General features: G+C 42.0%; 1 protein-coding gene across 1 annotated transcript in view; it reads right to left on the bottom strand.

The window, feature by feature from the left end:
* The window catches only part of Sbf (SET domain binding factor), an 851001-nt gene that overhangs the window by 601020 nt on the left and 227435 nt on the right, over nt 1-22546 (bottom strand). The window contains exon 12 of the mRNA XM_067143032.2: nt 11487-11600. Coding sequence (XP_066999133.1) covers nt 11487-11600 — 114 coding nt within the window. The remainder of the gene's footprint in view (nt 1-11486; nt 11601-22546) is intronic.

Genomic DNA, 22546 nt, shown 5'->3' with positions numbered 1-22546 from the left:
CATCGATCACAATTTGAAAACATGTACATTTGATCAGAGATGAACAAAATATTGGTAATTGAAAGTAAATGGGAGAAAGGAGAGAACAAAGGAATTGTTGCATCAGCGGCGTCTCTCCCTGGAACCCGGTATAGATGCCGACTTTGCTCGGGAGAGATGCCGCAAGTAAAATATTTAATGACAAAATCAAATTTAAGCCAATTTCTTCAACTTTAATATAACCGTCCATTAGAACGTACTACAAGGCAATTATATCCATATAATATAATCATTCAATGGTAAAAGAATCTATCTGATAATTTATAACATTAATCATATTTTAATTTCGATTTACTATGAATGTGCATGTGCAATGGATTCTTCAATGTGTTATATAAAACCCCACGGCAATTGACTTCCTTGAAAGGGCTGCTCAGCCTGAAGGCCTGCAGATTACGAGGAGCCATGTGGTCAGCACGACGCATCCTCTCGGCCGTTATTCTGGCTTTTCGAGACCGGGGTCGCCATCTCACCGTCAGATAGCTCCTCAATTCTAATCACCAACCCTCAAGTCGAGAGAAAAATCCCTGACCTGGCCGGGAATCGAACCCGGGGCCTCCGGGCGAGAGGCAGGCATGCTACCCCTACACCACGGAGTCGGCGTGTTATATAAAGGAAACATCAAAATCATAATGAAAATAATTCTGTCCTGACACAGTAATTTGCGAACATGTCTAAAGTAGGATTCTTGAATCAAAAACTTATGTTTACCCTCTTTCAAGTTTTTACAGATTGTTTCTTAAAACTTTGTTCGGGAGATAGTGGGTTCGAACTCCACTGTCGGCAGCCCTGAAGATGGTTTTCCATGGTTTCCCATTTTCACATCAGGCAAATGGGGCTGTACCTTAATTAAGGCCACGGACGCTTCCTTCCCACTCCTAGCCCTTTCCTGTCCCATCGTCGCCATAAGACCTATCTGTGTCGGTGCGACATAAAGCAACTTGCAAAAAAGAAAAAAATGTTCTCTAGCAATTTTGATGCAACAGTCTTTATACGTAGAGCATGATTCATGCAGCTACTGGTTGTAACTCATACAATGGATACAGTCAGCCTTGTTTGAATGTAATTTTGACTTCGGTGATCATTGAAGTAGCTGCTGGACCCAGAGAGCCTTTTTGCAGATTTCCTGACTGCAGTCTAAGTTTCAGTGTTCGTTCCGGTATTCTATAGTATCATTCTGCCTCCCTGATCAGACCGAGGCCGCCATCTCACCATCAGATAGCTCCTCAATTCTAATCACGTAGGCTGAGTTGACCTCGAACCAGCCGTCAAGACGAGAGAAAAATCCCTGACCTGGCCGGGAATCGAACCCGAGGCATTGCTTTGCTTTGCTTTGCTTTCAGTCCTTTAACAGGGTCTCTTAAATGTTCCTCTGTCCATTGAGGTCTTTTAACAGTGCCCTTACTTTTATACTTAGCAGGCATGTCGCAAATTTTTATTTCTGAAAATAATATAATTTTATATAATAAATTAATGTTAACCATGAAAGCAATAAAAATAGATTATGTATGTATGTTAAGAATGTTTCCAGATCGCTGGTAGAATCTGATAGCAATGAGGCATCTCAGCTGGATTGTTGTGCGGCAACTCTCCCAACTATCAGGTAGAGACGCCGCACCCTCCTGTTGTCGTACCTCAAGGCTATCATGGCCCAAAATTAGCTTACTGTCAACTACAGTTATGCTTCTGACGTCTATTGTACTAAAAACGTCTGATTTAAGCATCTGAAACCAACTTAATATACAATAAATTAACGCACGGAAAAATTTTGTCAGGAGGAAACATGTACTTGCCTCAAGATATTGGCTATAATTGGCGTAATAAACGAGCAAATTTCGTCACACTTGCAGACAGTAGTTCTTCCTTAGAAACTGAAAAACCACACATATTGCCATCTAGCTGTAATGATGGGAACCTTTAGATACAGTGTATGCGGCATCTCTACCGCAGCGGCATCTGTCCCGGATTTACCCTACTGCAGATTACACACTTTCTAAAACAAATATAACATGAAGTCTAATATTTCAGAACAGTGGATTATTAAACAGATTTCCGGTCACACTCTTTGACTAGGAATTATTCAGAGGTTACGCTCAGCCATGTGCAAGAGAATGACTTTGGCTGCCTTCTTGAATGTGATAACACTTCGACTGACTCAAGTTTAAAATCGAAGGTGCGAGTTTCAGCATTCGCGCTAACTCTACACACTTAAACATGCGGATACCTGTCCCCTTCCTGGATTTGATTTTGCCTTCATTAGTAATTAATTTTACAACCTTTTCCGTATCCATAAAACAAATAAGCACCATGCTAGTCAACTTCTCATGATAATGTTCTTAATCCATAGGTAGGTTATCACGTGACAAATATTCACTACCCTTCACTGCATCACTCAACAAACAATATTTTTTAAATTTCTGACTGGAATGCAAAATACAAGCAGCACAATCAGGCTTGCTGGGTTATTCAGCAAACTCACAGCTGACCAGTAAGCAAAACTGAACTTCCCTGGGGCTAACGGCTTGCTCCCTGAAGGTGCAATTTTCCCTATGAAGTTCAGGGATTCAAAAACCTTTCGCAGTATCGCACAAATTTTCCTGACCTGCCTCCTGTGGCGAGAGATCTTAGCCGAATTGGGTATCATGTTCCTTTCTTAAGGAATGACAAAGAACATTTTTAGGGCTAGGAAAAACAATAGTAATAAGCAGAAATAGCATAAATTTGTGACGCAATAAATATTTTTATATATATGCTTGTAGACCCGTGCTGCTCTGCAGCATCTGTTATGAATAGGTCTGATAATTCTTCCTGATATGTCTATCGTCATATTGTTTTGCTTGCCCTTTCCAATAGTTTTAACAATATTTAACACTGGTACATAATAACTGATTCATTCATATTGTAGTTCATAACACTTCTTTCCAAACAGTATTCATTGTGCTTCGACCATTTGGGCATATCTGGATCGTAACATTTTCAAACAATCTTGCCCGAGATAGTGCAACATACAATTTGCCGTGACTGAATTCTGGTTCGGGTAAGTAGACGCCCACATTTTCAAGACGTTATCCTGCGCTTTATTACTGGTAACGGTCATACAGAAGCCTAGTCGCCTTGATATCTTCCCACCTGTGAGTACGTCATGTTTTCTATTAGTAGCATGTAGGTTATTAGGAAATTTCTGCCATCTGTTGAGTATATTTAGAAGCTGGAGAAGGTCACAGAATCAAAGAGTATATAGCACAGAATAATGTTCTTGCATGGTATTTTCTCGGGCATGGCAGGTAGTAATCAAACAGGGCTGCATGCAATGTCATTACAAGGATGAACATCACATATTACCATACTTGTGTGAATAATCCCTGCCACCAAATAATCCCCGCACCCTAATTTTAAGAAGGTTCATTTTAAAAAAATTAAATGAACTAAAATTCCTTCCATCGAAAGAGTAACATAGGCATAAAGAAACGTTTTCATATCACTTGTCAATTTACGGATATAGCTGCTTTGCCTGAACAGATTTGAGATGATAAAAATACATTATCACTGCTATAAAATATATTTGCCATGAAAATTAGCAAGTAGACCTAGGCATTTCATTAATCTGAACTTGCAATAGGCATGATTCCCTGTAGATCAAAAAATTTCTTGTCTCTGGCATCACTAGAATCCTCTCCTAAATTACTTACAAATTCGTCACACTCCACATCTAAAACACTTTTCACACACGGTCTTTTCTTACGTGGATATTAACATGACTGGTGTTGGATAATTCTTTTCATGCAATGTAAACACTTGAAACAGACACACCGGTGAACCTTGATATTAGTTTTGTGATATGGTAAAACCTTGTTAATTCGAAGTCATTCGGACGCAAAAATCGGACTTCGAATTACGTGATTTTGAATTAACCGCCAACTCGTACATCAGAAATACCAACCCTTGCTGCATCACAAAATATTCCTAGACCCGTTACTGCATGTAATTAACATTGATTCACAGTTTAAACCTTTCAAATGCCATGGAAAAGAACCATTTCCAAAATGTGTCCAACAAGGCGCATTAAGAGTATTCAAATAATGCATTTGGATAACTCACTGGCAAACATAACCTCATGCAATGAAAGCAAAAAGGAAAAAATATTCAACATGCTGGCTTCCCAGTGCAAGTACTTTATTCATTAGATTACTGTACTGTACGCATTTTAGATGTCTTGTACATGGCACCCTTCTCGGTTTTGGCTGGAACAGAGTAGGCAGAAGTACTGGAGTACTGCACTGTACCAACCTTGACGAAAATAATAAGGCCTACCCGCTTCCCAAATTTTTGCCGCCATATTTGGGGAAAGAAAGCATGCAGAGATTATTCACATATATAGTGGTGTGAAATTTGGCATAGCTAGATGCTATGGAAGCTATCGCACAACATCCAAGTACTGCAAAAAGCTGTCCTCAAGGTCATAACGCAGATGAATGGATCATGACCCATTTTTTTTTCTTTCTGGTGTAAAGACGCAAATACTACCGACAATGCGTACTTTACATACTGTAACGTAGTGTTTGAGCAACCAAGTCGATCAGCAATTGTTGAGGTATCCATCACCTCTGTTTGTTTGCAAAGCCACCTAACAACCAATAATGAAACAATCACTTTTGATGTTACGCTTAATTCAGTCATGACTTTTCAGGACACTTAATTACTTCAAAAACACCCCATGAGCTACACGGAGGCCCAAAAGCAAAAGCAACTATATTAACAATGCATAGGGTATCCAGCATGTTCCAAGACAGGCATCTGTTAATACATAGACACAGTGTTATTTAATACAGTAGAAGTCCGTTATAGCGAGAATTCATAACAGCGAAAAATTTACTCGCTATAACGGATTGTCGTTATATCCAGTTTTTGTATAAAAGTCGGAAAACCCTTCATGCACTTTAAAATTGGTATGAAACCGCAATCAGTTTTTTCAAAACTTGCGTTTCCGTAGATGATTTCCACACTACGGCTTACTTGTTTGTTATTTTTCGTAATCCAATACAACGTGAAAGAGAGTTTAATTTCATTCTGAAAAAAATATCGTACCGTATATCTCCGAATCCGATATGAACCCCACTTTTCCTTCAAAAAATTTAAATCAGGCTCAAAAGGAAGTTTGTAAAATCATATGAATGCCTCGTCTTACAGTAGGCCTACGCATTTTTAAACTATTTTTAGACGCCGAACATTGACTTTCGTCATGCCGTATTTCTTTATTTTTGGCGGCTGCACAATTATTTATTTCCGCGGGTTTAAGGACAATTAACTCAACATTGACATCATAATACCGAAGAGAACTCGTTGAAAATTTTCTGGCAATACATATTCCATGCGTCTCTACAATACAACGATCCATCAGGAAATTATTCTTGCCGTCTATCAAACTGTTACTTTTACGCAGCGTCAGATATAACCGGCTGCCGCTACACGCACGTCTCGCTTGTCGGGTTCGGCCAAATTCAGCGGCTAGCGATGTATTGGCCTAATCGCGAACGTTGAAAGTCAACGAACGAGTTTATTGTGCCACGGTATGGCCATTCCGCCCTTGTGTTTTTCATGCACATAACCCCACAATTTCATTTTAGACTTCTTTAAAGCGTCCTTGTTGCGGACCGCTGAATGCATTTTTTGTACAGTAGGTACGCATTTTTTTAGCTCTGTCTTCACGCTAACGCCAAATATTGGCTTTAGTTAGGCCTATGCCGTATGTACTTGCGGCTGCACAATTATTCTACATTATCGAGTGTTTAATAAACATTAACTTATAATTGGCATCATAATATCGACTAGAACCCGTTGAAAATTTGCCGGCAATACCTTTTCCACGAATCTTTACAATACGACTACCCATCACGAAAATATTCCTTCTGTCTATAAACCTTAATTTTACTAAGCGTCAAGTACAATAGATTCACAATTAAGTATTTATTTATTTTCCACCTAGTCGATACAATGATTGCTTAAGGCAATTTTTAATGGTCAAAAGTGGTACATGTTTCGTATATTATCAACATCTTCAGCCACATAACACTGTTTAGATAAAAACTATATAAAATTGACAAAGTAATGCTTTAGAGGAAGTGTCCTTAAAATTAACAATAGACGCGTTATGACTCTGCCACTGAGTAGCCATGGCTTTTCTAAGAATTCGAAGGGTCGCACGCTTTGATGCCATTCTGCAGATTTGAGAAACACACAGGCTCTGTACAATTGGTTGTCACGGCTATTAATAGCGATGTGTAGTAAAAAGGCGGTTGTTTATTGTCAACGAGTTCTGTGCGCGTGTGAATAGAAGCAGCGTGGTTACCGCGGTAGTTGCCCGTGGTATCTATTAACTTACTGTTAGGCCACGAATGCAACAACCCTTGAGTTTTCGCATGGGATTCCGAGAAAAAAAGGTCTCGGATTCGGAGAAATACGGTATTACTCCAGAGACTTCTATGGCAAACACCTCAGCTTTCTTCTTCACACAGCGTCACCTAACCTAACCATACATGTAGTCCATCATGAAAATATATTTGAAACGCATGTAGAGAAATAACCTCCTTGCGAAAAATTTACATGTAAATAGCTGTAACTAGACGCGAGAAGATATGAAATATCCTCTGAAATCAGTGATGTACTCTGCCATATCTTGAGGTGTATCACATTCTTACTTAATTTCCGTATATAACATTAAAATTAAGATATCATTTTCTTCAGTCTTTATTTTTAACGAGTTAACGACTCCGATCGGCCATGTTATTTACGCATTTATTACGAAAACGTGTTTTCCTCTTTCATTTCAAATTTTCTTTAGAGAACAGCAGTCAATGGGTATTACTAATCAACTCCAACATCGCCTTTGAATGTCAACGAGAGAGCTCGCAAATGCACAAAGTGAGAAAACTATACCGTACCAATGATGATCGATAGAATTTCGTTGCAAACGTTTCAGTTTTCTTATTCAAACAGCGTCATGTATCCTAACTTAACCGTACTATACGTATGATGAAAACACACTTCAAGCGCCAGTAGAGAAATTATACCTTTCTCGCTATAAATTTTCATAATAGACTTTCCGTAATTTAACCAGACGCGACAAAATATAAACTAACCTCTGAAATCAATTAAGCACTCTGCATATCTCAAGGTGTATCCCATTCTTACTTAATTGCAGTATTTAGCCTCAAAATTAAGCGGCGGTTTGGTCAGCCTTATATTTAACGAGTTAACAACCGTTATCGGACACGTTATTTACGCATTTCTTACGAAAATATGTTCTCTTTCATTTCGAAATTTCTTTACGGAACAACTGTCGACGGATATTAATAATCGACTCCGACATCGCCTTCCAATGTCGAAGAGAAATCGCGAGTGCACATAGGGAGGAAACGATGACGAAGGTAATCGATCGCATGCAATATCATCGCTCGGGTGCATAAATATTGGTAACTGAAAAAAAAATTGCGCGCGCTTAATCGCTCGTAATAACAGATGCGCCAGTGATGGGGTTCTCACTGTAACCGAAGGACGATACACAGTTTAATATAGGAATTTTGAAGGGACAGAAAAATGACTTCGCTATAACGGAGTTCTCGTTATATGACGTACTCGCTATAGCGGACTTCTACTGTATATGATACAGCCGGGTTGAATGGAATAAAACATTATATTCAATTCTGATGGTTCATGTTTGTGGGTTACTGTAGTCACATTAGGTCCGTGAACCATGGGCAATGGCTGAGTGGCCTAGTAAGTGGTCCCGAGAGTCGGGATACCAGTTGCTATGGAATTGGAGTGGGCATGTACATATTCTGAGTCATGGCCCTCCTTGTGCTCAGGCAGCTAGGACCATACAATTCACCGGTGGTCCATAACCCATTAGAGGAGAGATCCTCACTTGGACTATGTGCAAGTAGGGTAGCATCCTGCTTCATGAATTTACCGACATTTACATTTTAAGCAAGCCTCGGACCTATGGGAGTAACGGAGTCCCACTCCCATTTGACAGGCGTGGGACTCCTTGGAAACAACTTGGCGAACGAAATGGAATTCGATGAGGAGCTATCAATATTAATGGGGCTTATGGAAGAAAAAAGTAGAACTGGCTGCCAGCAAAGAGGATGCATTTGGATGTGCTAGGAGTAAGTGATATTCGAGTAACGGGAGATAATGAAGAAGAGATAGATTATAAAGTGTACTTGACGGGTGTTAGAAAGGGAAGGGCAGAGTCTGGGGTAGGGCTCCTTATCAGGAATACCATTGCATGCAATATAGTATCTGGCACGTAAATGACCGAATGATGTGGGTAGATTTGTCAGTTGGAAGAATTAGGACTAGAATTGTGTCCGTATATTCACCATGTGAGGGTGCAGATGAGGATGAAGTTGACAAGTTTTATGAAGCATTGAGTGACATCGTGGTCAGAGTCAACAGCAAGGACAGAATAGTGCTAATGGGCGATTTCAATGCGAGAGTTGGGAATAGAACTGAAGGATATGAAAGGGTGATTGGTAAATGTGGGGAAGATATGGAAGCTAATGGGAATGGGAAGCGTTTGCTGGACTTCTGTTCTAGTATGGGTTTAGCTGTTACGAATACATTCTTCAAGCATAAGGCTATTCGCAGCTACACATGGGAGGCTAGGGGTACCAGATTCATAACAGACTATATCTTAACAGACTTCGAATTCAGGAAATCTGTTAGGAATGTACAAGTTTTCCGTGGATGTTTCGATGATACAGACCACGATCTGATCTGTAGTGAACTAAGTATCTTTAGGCCTAGGGTACAGAAAGTGAAATCTGTCTGCAAACGAATAAGGGTAGAAAATCTCCAGGATGAGGAAATTAGACAGAAGTACATGGATATGATTAGTGAGAAGTTTCAAACAGTAGACAGGAAGCAGGTTCAGGATATAGAAAGTAAATGGGTGGCATACCGGGATGCTGTAGTAGAAACAGCAAGGGAATGCCTAGGAACAACTGTGTGTAAAGATGGGAAAAGGCGAACATCTTGGTGGAATGAAGAAGTGAGAGCAGCTTGTAAACGTAAAAGGAAGGCTTATCAGAAATGGCTCCAAACAAGGGCCAAGGCAGACAGGGATTGGTACGCAGATGAAACAGAGCAAAACAAATAGTTGTTGAATCCAAAAAGAAGTCCTGGGAAGATTTTGGCAATAACCTGGAAAGGCTAGGTCAGCAGCAGGGAAACCTTTCTGGACAGTAATAAAGAATCTTAGGAAAGGAGGGAAAAAGGAAATGAACAGTGTTTTGAGTAATTCAGGTGAACTCATAATAGATCCCAGGGAATCACTGGAGAGGTGGAGGGAATATTTTGAACATCTTCTCAATGTAAAAGGAAATCATCCTGGTGGTGTTGCGAACAGCCAGGCTCATGGGGAGGAGGAAAATGATGTTGGTAAAATTATGCTTGAAGAAGTGGAAAGGATGGTAAATAAACTCCATTGTCATAAAGCAGCAGGAATAGATAAAATTAGACCTGAAATGGTGAAGTATAGTGGGAAGGCAGGGATGAAATGGCTTCATAGAGTAGTAAAATTAGCATGGAGTGTTGGTAAAGTACCTTCAGATTGGACAAAAGCAGTAATTGCACCTATCTATAAGCAAGGGAACAGGAAGGATTGCAACAACTATCGAGGTATCTCATTGATTAGTATACCAGGCAAAGTATTCACTGGCATCTAGGCAGTGAGGGTGCGATCAGTGGTTGAGAGGAAGGTGGATGAAACCCAGTGTGGTTTCAGACCACAGAGAGGCTGTCAGGATCAGATTTTCAGTATGCACCAGGTAACTGAAAAATGCTACGAGAGGAATAGGCAGTTGTGTTTATGTTTCGTTGATCTAGAGAAAGCATATGACAGGGCACCGAGGGAAAGGATGTTCGCCATACTGGGGGACTATGGAATTAAAGGTAGATTATTAAAATCAAAGGCATTTATGTTCACAATTGGGCTTCAGTAAGAATTGATGGTAGAATGAGCTCTTGGTTCAGGGCACTTACAGGGGTTAGACAAGGCTGTTATCTTTCACCTTTGCTGTTCGTAGTTTACATGGATCATCTGCTGAAAGGTATAAAGTGGCAGGGAGGGATTCAGTTAGGTGGAAATGTAATAAGCAGTCTGGCCTATGCTGACGACGTGGTCTTAATGGCAGATTGTGCCGAAAGCCTGCAGTGTAATATCTTGGACCTTGAAAAGAGGTGCAATGAGTATGGTATAAAAATTAGCCTCTCGAAGACTAAATTGATATTACATGTAATAAATATCATTTTTGGTCCGTATTGATGATATTTGATTGAAATAATAACATCCACTTCCACTATTGTATCTCATCACATTGTATTTTCAAACCATCACTGTTATTTTTAATGTTATTTCACTTCAAATCTCTTCAAGATTTTAAAATTCATTTCATTACTACATGTTATTTAGACGCTTATTTTTAATTTAAGGTTAAGACTATGGCTGATGATGCCTTCAGGGAAGGCGAAACATGTACCACTATTAGCTAACAAATTTATGTAAATCATCCAAGACGATTTTGTATTGATTAGGTGGTCTAATAAATAACTTAATGTTATTATTTCAATCAATTCGACTAAATTGATGTCAGTAGGTAAGAAATTCAACAGAATTGAATGTCAGATTGGTGATACAAAGCTAGAACAGGTCGATAATTTCAAGTATTTAGGTTGTGTGTTCTCCCAGGATGGTAATATAGTAAGTGAGATTGAATCAAGGTGTCGTAAAGCTAATGCAGTGAGCTCGCAGTTGCGATCAACAGTATTCTGTAAGAAGGAAGTCAGCTCCCAGACGAAACTATCTTTATATCGGTCTGTTTTCAGGCCAACTTTGCTTTACGGGAGGACTCAGGACATCTTATTCTTAAGTTAGAAGTAACAGACATGAAAGTAGCAAGAATGATATCTGGTACAAACAGGTGGGAACAATGGCAGGATGGTACTCGGAATGAGGAGATAAAGGCTAACATAGGAATGAACTCGATGGATGAAGCTGTACGCATAAACCGGCTTCGGTGGTGGGCTCATGTGAGGCGAATGGAGGAGGATAGGTTACCTAGGAGAATAATGGACTCTGCTATGGAGGGTAAGAGAAGTAGAGGTAGACCGAGACGACGGTGGTTAGACTCGGTTTCTAACGATTTAAAGGTAAGAGGTATAGAACTAAATGAGGCCACGACACTAGGTGCAAATCGAGGATTGTGGCGACGTTTAGTAAATTCACAGAGGCTTGCAGACTGAACGCTGAAAGGCATAACAGTCTATAATGATAATGTATGTATGTATGTATGTATGTATTCAATTCTGTAAAAGTTGATACATTCAAAAAAATGTAAGGCAAGGATGGGAAGCGAGAAAATTAACAGCAAAATAACAATACTTACTTGTATACAAGTGTATGCAAATTGAATAACGCCGGTACATAACTTGCGGCAAAAGGCTGTAGCCAATGGAAGCAAAGCTGCTGCAACCCCATGTTCATCCATAGCAGAATCATCCTGTAATAAACAAGCCAAAACAATGAATACCATGCTTCATCATCTCCATATTATAACTATTGACATACTGCACTTTAGCATCAATTTTATTTCTGTGAGCAGTGGAATCATAAATGCTAATGAAACCGATTCTCAGATCAAACTGAAAGAAGATTAAAAAAACACACATATATATTGTATTTTGAAGCATCAACATTCAATTCAAATTACACATCATAGGACTCTATTACACAAATTTGCCTCTCTACTTAATTGTAAAGTTAGTAGCGGGCATAAGAAGAGTGTTCTTCCCAGTAGTCAGTTGCTGAAGATATAATCAAGTTTGTAATCTTGGAGAGACCATAAAAGCGTGGTGGTAGTGCCTCTAACAGAGCAGGTCCTAGGACTATAGCTTTCCCGAAATTTTGATCACAAAAAACATTAAATTTCATTTTCTTCCTATATTCTCATTGACAGTTGCAGAAATATTTTTCACAACCCAATAAATTATTAAAGAAAATGACTGAGTCTGCCAAAAATTATTTGCAACATTTGGGATGAAATTGATCCAGCACACCTGATGGCCATGATCGTTAATGCATCAAGTCCATACGGTCTGACACTGTGGTTAGCCAGTTCGAGTTCTGTTGGTTAAAAAAAAACAAAAAAAACACATCAGAATGTTGGCCGCCACGGTAGGAGAGGTGGTGGTAGACAATTTCTAATCACTAGATTGCATGCCAAAAGCCTGAATTCAATTCCAATTCTCCCCACACTGTTCATGTGGAGTGAGAGCATACGACACTGTTGACGGCAAGTTGTTCATTGGATAAAGACAGTAAGCCTTGAGCAGACACCTCGGTGCTATTCGACAGGAGTAGGCTATGTGCTGGCTCCCTTCCTACTGTCATACATCACGTTCATTAGATCTCATTAAACTCCTCTGTTGAGACTGACATTAGAAAGGGCTTCCGGTCATGAAAACTCGCTACGAAGATTCATTTCACTTCATATCCAACCTTGTAGAGAAACATGATACGGGTTGGATTTACAGGACGAAATTGATCCAAATACAAGCTGTGACAGAGTTCAGGAAATTTACAGGATAAATACTGGTACTTCATCTCTATGATATACCACTATGTCCACAGAGGTATATACAATGAGTGGACAAAAGTCATGGGAAGACACCGAATGTGATGTTAATGAGTTGCTTCCCCGCAAGCCCTCAAAACGGCAGCAATACGGCGAGGCATCGATTCTACAAGGTGTTGGAATTGTTCTGGAGGGATCTGGACCCCACATCTTGCCCTACTACCCACAACTGGTCTTGTGTAGTTGGTGCGAGTTCATGGAGCATACACCAGCATTGACAGCATCCCATAAATGCTTGACTGGATTAAGTTCAGGGGATCTGGAGGGCCAATCCATGGTTTAACTTCACTGGAGTGCTCCTCCAACCACCACAGAGATGTAACATGGCGCATAGTCCTGTTGAGTTCCCTGATGGAGATGCCATGTTTCTAGCGCCAGAAAGGGATGCGGATGGTCTGAAAGAATGTCCGCATAACATGCACCTGTCAGCGCTCCCTGCAGCCGGACAATGGAGCCTAATTGCACCCATGAGAACGCCGCCCAGACCAGAACTGAGCCATCTCCCACCTGGATTCAACCTTGTTGACAAGCAGGATCCATAGCTTAATAGGGTATAAGCCACACTCTCATGCGCTCATCAGCTCGATACAACTGGAACCGGGAGTCATCGAACCATACCACATGCCCCCATTGTTCCATGGTCCACTGCCAATGTTCACGGGCCCATGCACGTCTTTGAGCTCTGTATTGAGCTGTCAGCAAAGGGACACAAGTTGGTCGTCGGCTGGTGAAGCCTATGCTGTGCAGTTGCCTCCTTACAGTTCTGGTAGGAATGGGTTCCTGACTCCCAACATTCAACTGGGCGGTGATCTGACTCGCAGTAGCCTGTCGAGCACCCAGTATGGTTCTACGGAGGCAACGTGATGTCCGTTCGTTCAACACCTGTGGTCTTCCCGTGTGGCGGTTTACGCGTACATTTTCTATACGATATTGAAGATTCACCTTCGACACTGTTGACCTTGGAAACCAGATTTCACGTGTAATCTCCGCAGTGCCATGACCCATGCACTATGCACCGATGATCAACGCACGTTCAAAGTCGGTTAACTCGCAACGTGTTGCCATATTCACGACAATGGTGTCTGCGATAGGCTGCTCAGCTACTCCGCAACTAGCCGCAACGCTCAGGGGTCATATACGGCACATTTTCTAATGGGACACACCTTCCCATGAACGTTTGGCCACTCAGTGTACACTTGCTCCCTGCCTTCAACTGCTCATCCTCACCCTCTCTGGAGGCACTATGTAGTAAGTCTTCTTGAGAGGTGAAGACTCCAGGGATGGGCAAGAGAGTGGCGGGCACTCACTATTAGTAGTGAGATATTCAAATCAAAGTTCATCGGATTCAAACTATCGAGTCCAAGTGTGACATTCACAGCAGTCGAGCACTCCGTACAGCCTACTACTTTTCTGATCCTAACTCTTGATCTGAACATGGCACTGAATGTCTGCTGCTCACCGTTCAGTGTGCTGTTCTTCAGATTCGTTATTGCTAATACGAACATGATAGTGTCAATCTGTAGAAAACCATTCAATATGCTGATGATGTGACTTGCCCTCTAATTTAAACAAGATACAGATGATCTGAGGTTAAGCAATCAGTGAATGTCAGGAAGAATGTGCTATTAACAATAATAGACATATTACTTTTAAATGAAATTCAACCAAACTTGGTACCAATATATAAAATAAGGCATAGAATGGAATTATGTCAAATGTCACAGATAAATTTACCTTAGTTCAAAAATTACAACTCTCTAACATCGTTACTTTTTTATTTGTACAACTATGAACTGCATAGAACTTACTGCTCTCCTTTCTTCTCTTCTCTCCCCAAAACCTCTTCATTCTTTCACTTCTCAACTTTCTTTCCTCTTCGGAAATGATCCGTTTGGGCCTCCGTTTTGGTAGTTTCTCTTCAAAGGATTTTAGACTGTCAATTCTTCTTCTGAACTCTCTTATATTGTGGATAATATGTTATGTAATTCCAACTTCTTTTGCATCTCTCTTGACCTCTTCCACCCACTTGGAGGTGGCCTTCAACCCCATGATGTATTTGAAGATCATCTTGGTCAGTCGTTTCTCATCCATTCTTCCTAGGTGTCCAAGAATTTCAGCCTTTGTTTCCGCATTGTGTCCGTGATCTTTTCAGTGTGCATGTACAGCTCCTCATTTTTATTTTTCTTCCAAGTCCCATCAGTAGTCGCCTGCAGTCTCAGAATTTTCCATAGAATCTTCCTTTCTTTCTTTTCAAGTTCCTATTGCTCCCCTTTTTTTATTTAAAATAAGGCACTCCGAAGGGCACAATCCTTACAGTTTTATTACCGATTTATGTCAAATTTCGGCCTTGTAGGATATTGCCCGTTTATTATACCTGTACTCTGTTAGCTTGTAAGCCAGATCTAACTGTCTGGCTCTTGTTTGACTCTTTATCCAGTCCATTGAATTGGATCCATTCATCCAGGTATTTGAACTTGTCCGTCCTATTAATCTCGCCATGGTTTACATCCAAATGCCTCTCACTTTGGTGCTTGTACCCCATATATTTAGTCTTCTAATAAGAGACTTTAAGACCCACTTTTTCAGGGATTTAATACAGGCTCTCCAGCATCTTCTCGGTTTCTGGCAAAGATGACAAGGTCATCTGAAAAAGCCAAACGCTTGATTTCTAGGATCTTTAATTTCTCGCCTGGTGTATTCCACTTATTCCTTCCAATCACACAGCTTCTTCCCAGGTTTTCATTATTTTCTCCAGTACGATGTTGAAGAGGATGGGAGATAATCTGTCTCCTTGTCTGACCCCTGTCATTATTTCAAACGGAGCACAGATTTCTCCTAACTTTACTTTTGAACTGTGTCTGTCAGTGATAGTTTTATGATTGCTCTCATTTTCTTGTGAATTCCAAACTCATCTAACACACTAAATATGGTTTGTCTATCAATCGAGTCATATGCTTTTCTGAAGTCAACAGAGATGACCGCGGTATTCTGGCTGGCTCCTTATCGCTCTTGTTCTCCAAACACTTTTAAGGTTGAATATCTGTTCTGTGCATGACCTCCCCTTTTGGAAACCAGCTTAGTATTCTCCAATGAGATGATCAGCTTGATCTTCAACTCTGTTTAGCAGGGCTTTAGAGAGTACCTTATAGGCAACTGGAAGTAGAGAGATCCCTCTCTAGTAGTTTGGGTCCGTTCAGTTACCTTTCTTGTGGAGTGGGTGTATGAGCACACATTTCCAGTCATTCAGTATCTTTTCAGTTTTCCATACGTCTTCAATTAGGTAGTGGATTCTTCCTGCAGTGATTTCTCCCCCAATCTTCAACATTTCTGCCATAATGCCAAATCTTCACCAGGGAATTTTTTATCTTTGAGCTCCTTGATTATCTGCTTGATCTCATCAAGGTTTGGTGGCCTAGAAGATGGGTTGCCGTGAATTCGTTTCTGGGAATCTAGTCTTTCCAGAGGTTCTTCAGAGTTTGGCAGTGCTTTAAAAGATTCTGCCAAAAGCTGGTGTTTTCTTTATTGTTAGGAACTATATTTTCATCTGCTTGCTTGAAGTAAAGACTTGGTGGTTGGTATCCCTGTAGCTCCTCTTTGAAGGTTCTGTGAAACTCCCTGGTATTGTTCTTTATAAACTCTTCTTCCACCTTTTCCACCCTATTTGTCATATTTTCTCTTTTCGGCTCTTATCATCTTGGCTGTTCCCTTCATTCATTCCTGAAGTCTTCTCATTTTTCCTTGGTCTTATTGCAATTCCACCTCTTCCAGGATTTTAATCTTCTTTCAGGTACTTCATCACACTTTTCATTCCGCCACCTGTGCTTCCATTTCCTTGGAGGGTTTCCCAAACTTTCAGACGCAATGATCAAGGATTCTCCATTCTCTTCCCAGCTATTCATCTCTAGGTTAGATAGGTTTCCAAAATACTTTATTCTGCTTCAGTGTCTCTGTATTGAAGACTTCTTGCTGGCTCTCAGTTTGAGTCTGTCTGGCTGCAATTTTAATTTGATTTCTGAGAGATAGTGATCTGAGTCGATGTCAGCGCTCTTGTTTTCTTTGATGTTTAGAATTTCTTTTCAATTTCAGGCAGTTATTGCAACATGGTTGATCCTGGAACTCCCCTAGCATCTTGTTAGGACAGACCCAGGTTTTCTTCTTCCTTGCCAGGGCTTTAAAATATGTGGACATTATTTTAAGGTTGAATTGTCTACAGAATGCAATTAGTCTTTCACCGTTTTTATTAGTTCATCTACGTAGGTGGTTTGAAAAGTCCGTGCGAAGTCCGAGAAATGGCACCACCGGCGCGTATCGAGGTCATGTTTAGTTAGTTGCATCTCTTGAATGAACGCACACCAATTTTCAGCCATATTGGTCTATTTCTTTGTGTTTGGCATTCGTGTGAATCAAGGAAGTCGAGTGATTTTCAAGAAATGGACAAAAAAGAATTTTGTGTGGTGATTAAGCATTACTTTATGAAAGACAAAACGCCTCCGGAGACTAAAGAGAAACTTGATAAACATTATGGTGACTCTGCACCTTCGATTAGAACAGTTTATAAGTGGTTTCAAAATTTTCGGACTGGCCAAATGGGCACAAGTGAGGCTGAACATTCCGGATGGCCTGTGGAGGTTACGAATCCAGAAATCATTGATCAAATCCATGATATGGTGATGGATGACAGAAGAGTTAAGGTGCGTGAGATTGCTAGTGCTGTGGGCATCTCGACTGAACGAGTACATAATATTTTGCATAAACATTTGGACATGAGAAAGCTATCTGCGAGATGGGTGCCGCGATTGCTCATGCTTGACCAAAAACGGAATCATGTGAACTGTTGCAAGGATGGTTTGCAGCTGTTCCAGAAGAATCCAGAGGACTTTAAACGTAGTTTCGTCACTGTGGATGAAACATGGATACATTACTATACTCCTGAGACCAAACAACAATCTAAACAATGGGTTACCAAGGGGGAATCTGCACCAATAAAGGCGAAGACCGTTCCTTGGGCCGGAAAGGTTATGGCGACTGTCTTCTGGGATTCGCAAGGGATAATCCTCATCGACTATCTGGAAAAGGGTAAAACTATTACAGGTGCATATTATTCATCGTTATTGGACCGCTTGAAAACCGAGCTGCAAGAAAAACGCCCGCGATTGGCCCACAAGAAAGTCCTTTTCCATCACGACAACGCACCAGCACACAGCTCAGCAGTTGTGGTCGCAAAATTAATGGAAATAGGATTCCAACTCGTTTTACATCCCCCCCTATTCTCCAGACTTGGCTCCCTCAGACTACTATTTGTTCCCCAATTTGAAGAAATGGCTGGCGGGACAAAGATTTTATTCAAACGAGGTGATTGCAAACACTAATGGATATTTTGCAGACTTGGACAAATCCTGTTATTCAGAAGGGATCAACAAACTAGAACATCGTTGGACGAAGTGTATAAGCCTAAAAGGAGACACTGTTGAAAAATAAAAAATGTTTACCCCAAACACGTAAGTAGTTTTTATTTTTGCACGGACTTTTCAAATGCCCCTCGTATGTACCGGGCAGTCCCTATGATTGTTCTGTACTTCTTTTCCCTGCCAACCTGCGCAACTGAAGTCAGCGAGCATGATTTTTATATGATGAGGGATTTTAGAAGATGCCTCTTTGAGAGTTTCAGAAAAGACATACATCTTTTCTGGGTTTCTCTTATTATCTACATTTATGGTGACTGTATAGGCTTTAGACCTGAAGGAGAGGAGCAAAATGATCTCTGATGGTGAAGTGAAACTGATGGACCCCTTTTGTTCTTTTTAACTACAAAGGCTGTCCCTAAGATCATTATGCTGGAGCTATTCTTATTTGCGGGTTTTCCCTTGTAGATTTTGAATCTTTCTGAATCTATTGTAATTTCATCCAGATATCTGGTCTCTTGTAGTGCCATGTGCAGATGTTCCTGTCTTCCAAAATGTTGATCAGTTGCTTTAATTTTCCTGTCTTCAGTAGTGTATTGATGTTAAGTGTTAAGAGCTGGTGTTTGCACTTTGTTTAAATCCTCTGAGTTGGGGTTCTGGGAAGCTCCAACTCTTCCCTTCATGATGTTCCAGACTCTCCAGAATCCGACTGCCTGTTTGCACGACTCATGGCGGTAGGGGATTTCTGTTTCGGGCTACCTCCTAGAGTCCCCCTCGAGTGTGCTTCTACAATTGTAGGGGGTTAACCTTGGTTATCCTCTTCAACTGAAGATCCTCTGCGTGATGAGGGGGACTAGTAGCTCCTTTCTTGCGATGCCGAATGGAGCCCCACTAGGTAACCATTCGGTATACAAGGAGGAGGAAGCTAAAGCACCACCCAACCCTAAGGTGTAACGCGACCCGTGCCGATGGGGTGCATGGCACATGGGAGATGTGTCCTGAATGGAGCCTTCGAGATACTTGGCGCCCTCTCTAAGTAAGTAGCCTTACCCGGGTATGCGGGGCTAACTACTCGTGGGACCTAAATGAGTACCGTAGCTACCCATAAACCGGAGAGCTCTTCTGGGGCCTCCGAGAGGAACACCAGTTCAGCAACAACCGATGGGGACTCTTCGGAGATACCCTCGGACAGCACGACCTCGACAGTAAGAGAGCTCACTCTAGAGGTGAGCAATCTACTAGTCCAGAAGAAAAAGAAGAAACAACGCTCCGGTGCTGAGAAGAGGAAAGAAGGCTTTAAAGGCCCGGGACCAGGCCAAAGAGGGCCTAACTCCTGGAGCTGAGAGGCCTTCTACTGCCGCAACAGCAACGACTGTGGGGGGATCCAATGGGCACAAGAGGCGGGACCCTGAAAAGGGCTCTGCTTCTAGGGCACAGAGGACTCCACCCACCAAGATGCCAGTGGGGAAACAACTTCTGTCGGGGGCAACCGCAGAAGATCGGCAGACCCACAAAAAACCCAAGGTGGAGTATGCTAGGATAGCTAAAGCTGGGATCAGGATGGCCATAGTACCTGTAGGATATCCTGACCAGCAGCTAACTGAGAAACAGGTGAATCTGTGGAGGAGGCTATCACCAATCTGACACACGAGCTTCCGGAGCAGGGGCCCATTAAGCCTCAGTTCCTGGACTGCTATCTGTCGAGAGGTGCGGCCGTCATTGTCACAGAGAATAATGAGACTGTAGCATGGCTTTCTAGTCTTGTTATAGGTATACAACCGTGGGAAGGAGCCAGGCTCACTATTGTGGGCATGGATAAACTCCTTTCCTATAAGAGAGTCATGGTCTGGATACCAGGACAACCAAAGGACAATAACGTCCTTTTGGGAAGAATGGCACACCAGAACCATGGCTTAAATCCCAACAGCTGGAGGGTCTACGACTGCAAGGAGGAGAAGAGAGGTGTCCGACTTGTGGTCAGCATGGACTCCAGAGATGTGGAGAAAGTGGTGGGGAAGATCTTCTACGGGGTGCATGTTGCTACCTTCACCTTGCTGGAGGGCAAGCACGACAAGCAGAGGACCAACCCCACCACAGACAACACAGACTAGCAGGGGCGAAGCCCGGACAGGAACCAGGGCCAGCCAAGCCTCAAGATTCATCGCGGGAGACGGAGCTGCACGTTCCGGAGACCGCATAAGGTGTAGTATTGCATGAAAGTAAGGAATGATTACTTTCATAAGGCAAACATACAACACTGTATAGCGGCCTCTAGGGTACTTATCAGAAGTATCCAGAAAGGCAGGTTTTCGGTCGCCCTGATACCAGAACCCTGGCTTAGACAGGGGCATATCATGGGACTAAAATGTGCAGGCTTCACTCTATTCAGTGGAGTAGCAGAGGAAAAGCCTAGAGCATGTATACTAGTTAAGGATCATAACGCTTGGGCTATACCAGGCTTCATTACTAGAGACCTTGTAGTAGTTCTAGTGAGATATGCAGAGGGCGGACAGCCAAGAGACCTGGTTGTCTGTTCTGCATATTTCCCAGCAGACTCTGAATCTCCACCTCCCCCGGAGGAGTTCAAGAGACTGGTGATATACTGTAGAAAACAAGGACTAAGCGTCATAGTAGGATGTGACGCCAATGCTCATCACAGCATTTGGGGAAGTAAACACACAAACCGAAGGGGAGAGCACTTCATAGAATTTCTATGTACAATTGATCTTGAGATCATGAACATAGGCGATACCCCTACCTTCATCAATAACAGGAGTGAGGGGATCATAGATCCTACCCTGGGTTCCATGGGAATCATACAGGAACTTAAAGACTGGAAAGTTTCTTTGGAGCCTTCCTTGTCAGACCATAGACACATTGTGTTTCATATAGAGGGCTCCTTCGAGATCCCACCTTATAGAAACCCTAAGACGAACCAATTGGACGTCTTTCAGGGAGGACGTGAGGAGGGGACTGGAAAGAGGACCCTCAAATATAATTAAGAACAAAGAGGAGCTGGAGCTCAATGTGAGCTTTCTCACACAGACACTGGTTACCTCTTATGAATTAAACTGCCCAGACGTTAAGGCAAAAAGAGTAACAGGAAACTTCAAGCGGAACAGTTATCTTGAACACCTGAGGAGAAACACACAAAGGCTCTGGAATAAATACAGGGAACTTCAGGATCAAGAAAGCCTAGATTCTTATAAAGAATCACAAAGAAGGTATAAGTCAGAAGTCAAAAAGGCTTCTAGGAAATCTTGGAGACAGTTTTGTGACTCCATTGAAAGTCAACATGAAGCGGCAAGGCTTCATAAAATTCTAACCTTGGATGGAAGGGCAAGGCTGGGCTCACTGGAGTCACCTTCGGGTGGATATACAGCCACAGAGAGGGAGGCCCTGAACTTACTGCTTGATGCCCACTTTCCGGGTTCAGTAGTCACGAATAGTGAAGTAGAATCGAGCGGATCCTTCAGACCCAATAGAAGTGGCTGGAAGGAAGCTGCAGAGATTGTTACCCCAAGAAGGGTGAAGTGGGCATTAGAATCTTTTGCCCCCTACAAAAGCCCAGGAATCTTCCCAGCGCTTCTTCAGGAAGTGGGTGGGGTCCTTATACCATACCTGTTCAGAATTTTTAGAGCCTGTCTCACTATGGGGTACGTGTACTCCTTGTGGCGTCAGGCGAAGGTAGTGTATATACCCAAACCCGGAAGGTCTTCATATACTAGACCTAAGGATTATAGACCCATCAGTCTAACGTCTTTTCTTCGTAAGACCTTAGAAAGACTGGTGGATAGACATATCAGGGAGAAAGTATTAAGAGACTGTCCCCTGCATCCTCATCAACATGCATATCAACCAGGGAAGTCGGTTGAGACGGCACTACACCAGCTAGTTTCTAGGCTGGAGAGTGCCTTGGATCAGCAACAACTTGCTACGGTTGTATTCCTAGATATAGAAGGGGCCTTTAACTACACATCTTTGGGCTCCATAGAACTTAGTCTAGAGAGAAGAGGAGTGAGCAGGATGCTCATAAAATGGATTATGGCCTCACTGCAGGGCCGTCAATTTCTGTTTACCCTCAACGCAGTAATGTTGAGAGCTAATATAGACAGGGGGTGTCCACAGGGAGGAGTATTATCACCAACATTATGGTGTCTGGTAGTGGATGAACTACTTACCAGGTTAAATGTTGGAGGAATTTTCGCCCAAGGCTATGCAGATGACATTAGCCTCATAGCGGTGGGAAATTTCCCCAGTACGGTTTCAGAGCTCGTACAGAGCTCCCTACGTAGGGTGGAAAGATGGTGCCACGACACGGACTTGTCGGTTAATCCCGACAAGACGGAGCTCGTGGTATTTACCAGCAGGAGGAGACTAGACGGACTGTCAGAGCTTTTCCTATTTGGG

This window comes from Anabrus simplex, chromosome 3 (genome assembly GCF_040414725.1).
Source record: "Anabrus simplex isolate iqAnaSimp1 chromosome 3, ASM4041472v1, whole genome shotgun sequence".
In the NCBI taxonomy this organism is placed as follows: domain Eukaryota; kingdom Metazoa; phylum Arthropoda; class Insecta; order Orthoptera; family Tettigoniidae; genus Anabrus; species Anabrus simplex.
The sequence above is the reverse complement of the archived record's forward strand: the minus strand, read 5'-3'. Positions and strand labels throughout refer to the sequence as shown.